Here is a 6,930-nt window from a genome sequence, read left to right on the forward strand (position 1 = left end):
ATAACACATAATTCATTCGATTTTATAAAAATATTAAATTACTTTATATATATAAAAAATTGTGTAAAAGTGCCATACGGCGTAGAAGTGGAAAAAATAGCAATCTGGTCAATTTCAGATAAAATATAAAATAAATGTGAAAGGAGTTATTCATAAACAAAATTGTTTCTTATAAAATTTCGTATGGATTTTTTTATACAACTTTAAAAAAATAAAAAATATTGTTTTTGAATAGGGAGGAAAATATTTAAGTCATGTTTACAAAAATCATTTTTTACAAATATTTTTGTTATTGTAATTACTACGACTCTAAACGGAGCTTGTAGGGTGTTAACATATGTTAAGAAATATGGTAATATGTAGAATCTGAATTAGGTGAGAACCGATAAAAGGAAACTTTTTGGTCCTTTTTGCTTTTCAAAAGGTACTTTTTGAATATTTTGCGAAACCACGAAGCATTTCGTAAAATGTACGACATTTTTCTTGTATATTAGGCATGGATTATTTTTACTGCATATATAGAAGATAATATTAATTTATCTTTTTATATCTTTTGTATTAGTGTAAAAACAACAAATATTTAAAGGATAAGGAAAAATATCTTAAAAATTACCTTTAGTAATATTTGTTAAAACTATATAATTGTGTGTGTTTAATGAAAAACTTAGGATTGTTTTCATACCTTTATATCTATAATGGTAACTATACCAGATTGTTTCGTTTCAAGACCACAACCGGAGTCAAACGACGTATTCTTAGAATTGCTTGTACTGGCAGTAGTACCAGTTAATCCAGCAGCGACTTGTTCTCCCAACTCTCGCAAGCCTTTTACTAATGATTTTGAGGCATTTAGTACAGTGGCTGTATAACTTGCAACGCCATCTCCATCACAACCACCCCCACTACGCTTTGAGTGCAAAAGTTTATTTTCAGCATATGCTAACCATCGTGGACCCAAGGCTGCAGGATTAGGATTTATACTAAAAAAGTAAACATAGAGTTAAAATTTAATTAAATTGCAAATTGGCAAAATTATTATCATAACTTATACGATATTGAACCTAGGAACATGGAATTTACAATGCAGATTCGGAATTAGGTGAGAACACATAAAATGCAATTTTTGGTACTGATGCTGATGCTACTTTATTAATTTACTTTGGCTGGTACCTTGTTAAGTTCACCGTGGTTTTGTACATGAGCAAAACCAAAACAAAGAACGAATACAAAACAATTGGTGTTTTGCTCATCTATTTGCTCTTATTTGCCTTTACACTATTCCCTGCCAACAATTTCTATCCAAATTGTAACCATAACGTCACAGCTTAAAGTTTAAAATAATCTAATTTGAAATAATCTGAGTGAATGAAAAGTGACCCCGTTCGGAAGAAACAGTTCTGCCTGTTTAATACTTATTTGATGTGTCGATTTCGTTTCAGTTTCAAGTCACTTTTTTGTAACATAAAATATGTAAAAGTAGTAAATTTCCAGTTTTGCTATAACAATAGAGAAACTGGAAAGTGTAATGATTTTTATGTTATAAAAGCGGATATATAAAGGGTATATATAACTTTGTCATTCCGTGTGTAACACCAAGAAATATTCATATGAGACTCAACAAAGTATATATATTCAGGGTCCTTATCAAATTCTGAGTCGATTTAGCTATGTCCGTCTGTCTGTGTAAAACACGCTCACGATAAAACGAAGCAATAGAATTTAACCAAATTCACCCAAAATGTTCTTCGTTTTCCTAAGTTGTTATGGAAGTTATGAATCAAAATTTGGAACAACCTCGAAAAAATAGCGCATTTTTACACATTCTGATATAATTTTCTCGAAAACTATGCATAATAATTCCATGAAAATCATCACACGTTCATTTCTACACAAGTGCTTGATCTATGCGGAAAGTGCCAGAATCGGTCCACAATTTCATATACCTACCATACAAAAGTACATATTCCCGGAAATTTGGTTTTTTGTTAATAACTTCCGTCGTAATGTCGCTATCTTCACAAAATTTTAGAAATTAAAATCTTATGTCAATAGAATTCATTTAGAGGAAACATTTTTTGGATGGGTCCATAATTGGTCATAGCTCCCATACAAGGTCCACTCCCGAAAATCACTTAAACGAGCTTAACCCATTATTAAATTAAGATATCCATATAGTACAAGTATTGCTCATATGCACAGAAATATTACTGTGAAAGACCTTTTTCGATCGGTCCATATTTGGCCATAGCTCCCATACAAGGCCCCCTGTCGAAAATCACTTAATTAAGATATCCATATAAAATTTGGTACAAGTATTGCTCTTATATACAGAAATATAACCATGAAATTTTCTTTGGATCGGTCCATAATTGGTCATAGCTACCATACAAGTTCCCCTCGCGAAAACACTTAAACGCGTATAACTCATTACTCACCCGTCCTGAAAAAAACTTAAACGCACATAACTCATTACTAAATTAAGATATCCATTTATCCGTATTTAAAGAGCACTATCAATTTGTGTTGAACAAAATTTTGTCTAGAACAAAATAATATATGTATTTGATATTATGAAAAATCTTAACTCTTTCAAACACATGCATACATTTTATAATGTTAAATAAATCTTGGAATTGTAATAGATTGAACTTTTAGGATTTTTCTATTAAATACATGAGAAAACTTATTTTTACAAATATTTGATCAATTAGAAAAGTAATAACATAAAAGTAGCTGATGGAGGGTATTTAAGATTCGGCACAGCCGAATATAGCACTATAACTAGTTTATTTTTAAGAAATTTTGTACATATACTTCATTGTTTGGAATTTGTATTGTGTTATTATTTGTTACCTTTATTTTTCATCATTTTTAATAGTTTCAGTAAAGAATAAATTTTTTGTTGATTTTTTTATGCGATTTTGTTTGACTTTTGAGGGAATAATTTGAAATAGTGCGCTTTTTTATCAAAAACCCAATTACTATATTTAGTATGGATCAAGTGTATCGTTTTGTGCGAATTCGAATTATGCGTTTTTCTGCGAAACGAATTAATCGCATAAAACGAGGTTCGAGTGAATATGCAATAACCAACATCACTCGATGCTTCATTTACAACATTCAGAAAATAGGGTGGTTGAAAGAGCTATGATTTCTACGGAACAGAAAAAGGATAAATAATCGACATTCATTGATGGAATCAACAATAGTACAGAATAATGCCCACGCATCATTGAAATTGCCTCCATGCGATACTCCTATTTTTGAGGGAGGATACTCTAAATGGCCTGCTTTTCGCGATTTATTTCAAGCAGTCATTATAAATCACCCTAATCTGTCCTTGGCACAAAAATTATATCATTTGCGTAGCAAAACGAGGGGGGAGGCCTACCAAATCGTTACAAGGTTCGATTTGGTAGATGATAATTTTGGTCTAGCCTGGGAGGCACTAAAAAATAGATATGAAAACCCTAGAATCCTTGCTCATCAACAAATGAAAACGATGTTGGTCTTCATGCAGCTCAACATGAGACATCAAAATCTATACGTCAAATTCAAAGCGTTCTTAACGAAAGCTTGCAGATTTTTGATTCTTTAGATTTGACCAAATCGTGGGATGCAATACTAATATATCTTTGTACTACAATACTCCCAGAAGAAACCACACGTGCATGGGCGAGTGAATATGCAATAACCAACATCACTCGATGCTTCATTTACAACATTCAGAAAATAGGGTGGTTGAAAGAGCTATGATTTCTACGGAACAGAAAAAGGATAAATCTTCCCACGCATTATGCAAACGCTAATGTTTCTGGTATCAATAATGTAGTCATAGGAGTTTCTAGATATTGTCTTAGTAAAGTTTTTCTTTAAAATTATATATTTATGAACTTAAATTATAAAATATATTTCGAAGATTCACTTATACCACGCTGTTTTCCACCTTTTATTTAAATATTGTGATGACCAGGGAAACCAAAATATGCAAATGCATGTTTTTTGTGGTGCGTCGTATGGACTCATGGATAAGATATTTACACGCTTCAGACTAATTTGAGAATTTTGGCATCGATTTGTTAGAGCATATTTTTGCATATTTTACCCATAAGAGCATAATTTTGCATGATTTGACTTTTTAGCATATTTAAGGCATATTTTTGAGTTTTTAGAGCATATTTTACTCTTTTAGTGCATATTTTGATGTTTTCGCTTTTTTTCGTTTTTATACATTTTTAATTTTCTTTTCAAAACTTTATTTAAAAAAAATAAAATTCTATTTTTTCATTTTTTTTTTTAATTTTTTAGCCTATTTTACAATTTTGAAAAAAAAAAATTTCGTTATGTTATAGTTTTTTATTCAATAAAGCATTATATTTTAAATCGGACATAAAACCGATTACTTTTGATTTCATGAGACCAATCCATTTTTATAGTTTAAAAAACTAATTATTGGAATTTATGACAACACCGATTAAAATGTCAGTTTAAAAGCTATGAATACAATTGGAAGAAATGTGTCAAACTTTGTCGTTTGAAATATGTTTTTTGGGGACCAAATGGTTTCATGTTATTTATTGGTTATCTGAACGTAAAAAGGAATTCTATTATACTAGTTCTTCAAACTATGAGATGAAACATTTATAAAAAAATGTTGTAGGATATAGAATATGACATTAAACATTTATTATTTCATTGCAATTTCAGTTTTTTTGAGCTTTTCAATGTTAAAAAATAATAAAAAAAATTATTTTTTGGGCATATATTTTAAATTTTAAGAGCATATTTTGAGTTTTTTACGGCATATTTAAAGCGCTTAAAACACTTTTTTTAGAGCATGTTTTCGGTTTCCCTGGTGATGACAAAAACTACATTCATTAAAGACTGATCGTCCTAAATAATTTCGCGTACTTTTCATTTAAATCGACCAGTGGTTTTTGATATAAAATGTAATTTGCCATATACATAAATTGAAATTGATACTAATGTGTATTTTTTTCTGTTTGTTTAATTTTTCATGAGATTTTGTATATAAAACATTGTTTAAATTAAGTTTTGGTTAATAACTCCTGAACTACTCGAGTCTCCATCGAAAAAATTTTACTAGAATGGAGAAGACACTTTAGGTATCCTCATACCATATTTTTATAATTTTTAACACGGGACTGTCGACCTATTTAACATTGATATATACACTATGGAAGTAAAATATTTTATTTACACGATTTTAAAGACGTTTAAAGAAGGTTATATACTACTATTTACCAATTGCCGATTAAAATAAGGAAGAGAACAGCACACGCACTACTTATGCCCTTAATGTTATATAGTAATGGTGGTCGAAAATTTTAAACATATTCCGAACGGAATTTTTAATGAACACATATTGCAGTTCTTTATTTACATATTACGAATGCGAATGAATATGCTTTGTAAATCTACGATTACAATTGCGAATACTAATTTTCAAAACTCAATAAACTGAACTCAAGATGGAGGATGAAACATAACCGAATGCGAATGAATATGTTTTGTAAATCTATGACAACGATTACAATTGCGAATACTGATTTTCAAAACTCAATAAACTGAACTCAAGATAGAGGATGAAACATAACCAAAAATGAAAAGTTTGTTTCTTAAAAGTATTTAATATCAATAAAGTAAAAATACATATAACTATCATAAAAAAAATTATTTTAATCAAAATTAATGCAATTGTAATGACTAATAACTTAGCAATAAATAAGAAAATAAAAAGGTAAATTTTTTCTAGTAAAATCAATTAAAAATCCAAAATTACATGCACCAATATACATTTTTATATATTTTTCTTAACTTTAAAGAGCTATCTATGAAAATTGAGCGCATAAATTTAAATAAAATTTTCACGAAATTTGTTTCAAAGTGTGTTCAACATATTGGTGTGAATGGTTTATGCGAATTTTCAAAAACAACTTTTGGCCTAAAATCAATTTCTGTGGCCCTGTGTGCACTGTTTTATAAAATAATTAAATGTAACAATGGGAAATAAATAAAGACAATGTCTTTGGCTTTAATATGAAATCCAAAATCATGTTACACTTTTTATGAAATTTTAACATATTTATCAATTTTTAAACCACAATATTTTTTATTTTATCAGTATTTTTTTTTTCAAAAAAAAAAAAAATAAAATAATTTAAATAAGAAGAATAACTTAATAAGGTGTCCATAAGTAACTGTAAATAAAATATAAACTATTTACAAAAATAAATTTGTTTAGTAATCAATTTTTAATTGTTAGGAACCTACCCTGGACTGGGATAGCATGTTGTAATCGATAAACGATCCTCCAAAGTTCGGGCATCAAAAACGGCAATACGTTCATGAAAAGTAATAACAACCGACGATCGATTAGCCAGTATATCAATAACTGGATTTTTAAACTTAATCGTTTTCACCTGCGCAGCTGTTTTAAGAGATATAAAATTAACTGCACAGAACTGTGGTTGAGATCCCGACGTTGAGCTTCCATCTACTAGAGCTATTAAAGGTCTTTTTTCTCCAAATGCATCAATGGGTTCATCAGCACGAACGTTTTCTTCTACTGCTACTATTGGAACCGGAGTTGGAAGAACTCTTAGAGCCGACACTATGCCATGTCGCCAAGAAAGTACTTCAACGGCTTCACCATTTGCTGGTATTGCCCAAACTTGAACTCCCAAACCATATCCGAGTATTAATAAAAGTGGAGGCGCAACATTGCCTTCTAATTCCCAATCATCCCCAAAACTTGGGTCGCTTATATCAGCGGCTGTTTCAAATCTTGCCCAAGTTATTGTGTCTTTTGGATCTATTGGAGGCTGTTGGGCTAAAGTGACTTCATTAATAAAGCCAATAGCTGAATCCAAAATAGATCGATCACTAACAACCTGTGGTGGTACTATA

The 6,930-nt window shown here is 30.0% G+C and overlaps 1 protein-coding gene across 1 annotated transcript in view; it reads right to left on the bottom strand.

Moving 5' to 3' along the window:
• Positions 1-661: 661 nt before the first annotated feature.
• The window catches only part of LOC124419027 (breast carcinoma-amplified sequence 3 homolog), a 7,381-nt gene continuing 1,112 nt past the window's right edge, over positions 662-6,930 (bottom strand). The window contains exons 2-3 of the mRNA XM_046947155.1: positions 6,295-6,925; positions 662-980 (exon numbers count right to left, since the gene is read on the bottom strand). Of these exons, the coding sequence (XP_046803111.1) occupies positions 677-980; positions 6,295-6,925 (935 nt within the window). The 3' untranslated portion in view covers positions 662-676. The remainder of the gene's footprint in view (positions 981-6,294; positions 6,926-6,930) is intronic.

Source organism: Lucilia cuprina, chromosome 3 (genome assembly GCF_022045245.1).
Source record: "Lucilia cuprina isolate Lc7/37 chromosome 3, ASM2204524v1, whole genome shotgun sequence".
Lineage (NCBI taxonomy): Eukaryota > Metazoa > Arthropoda > Insecta > Diptera > Calliphoridae > Lucilia > Lucilia cuprina.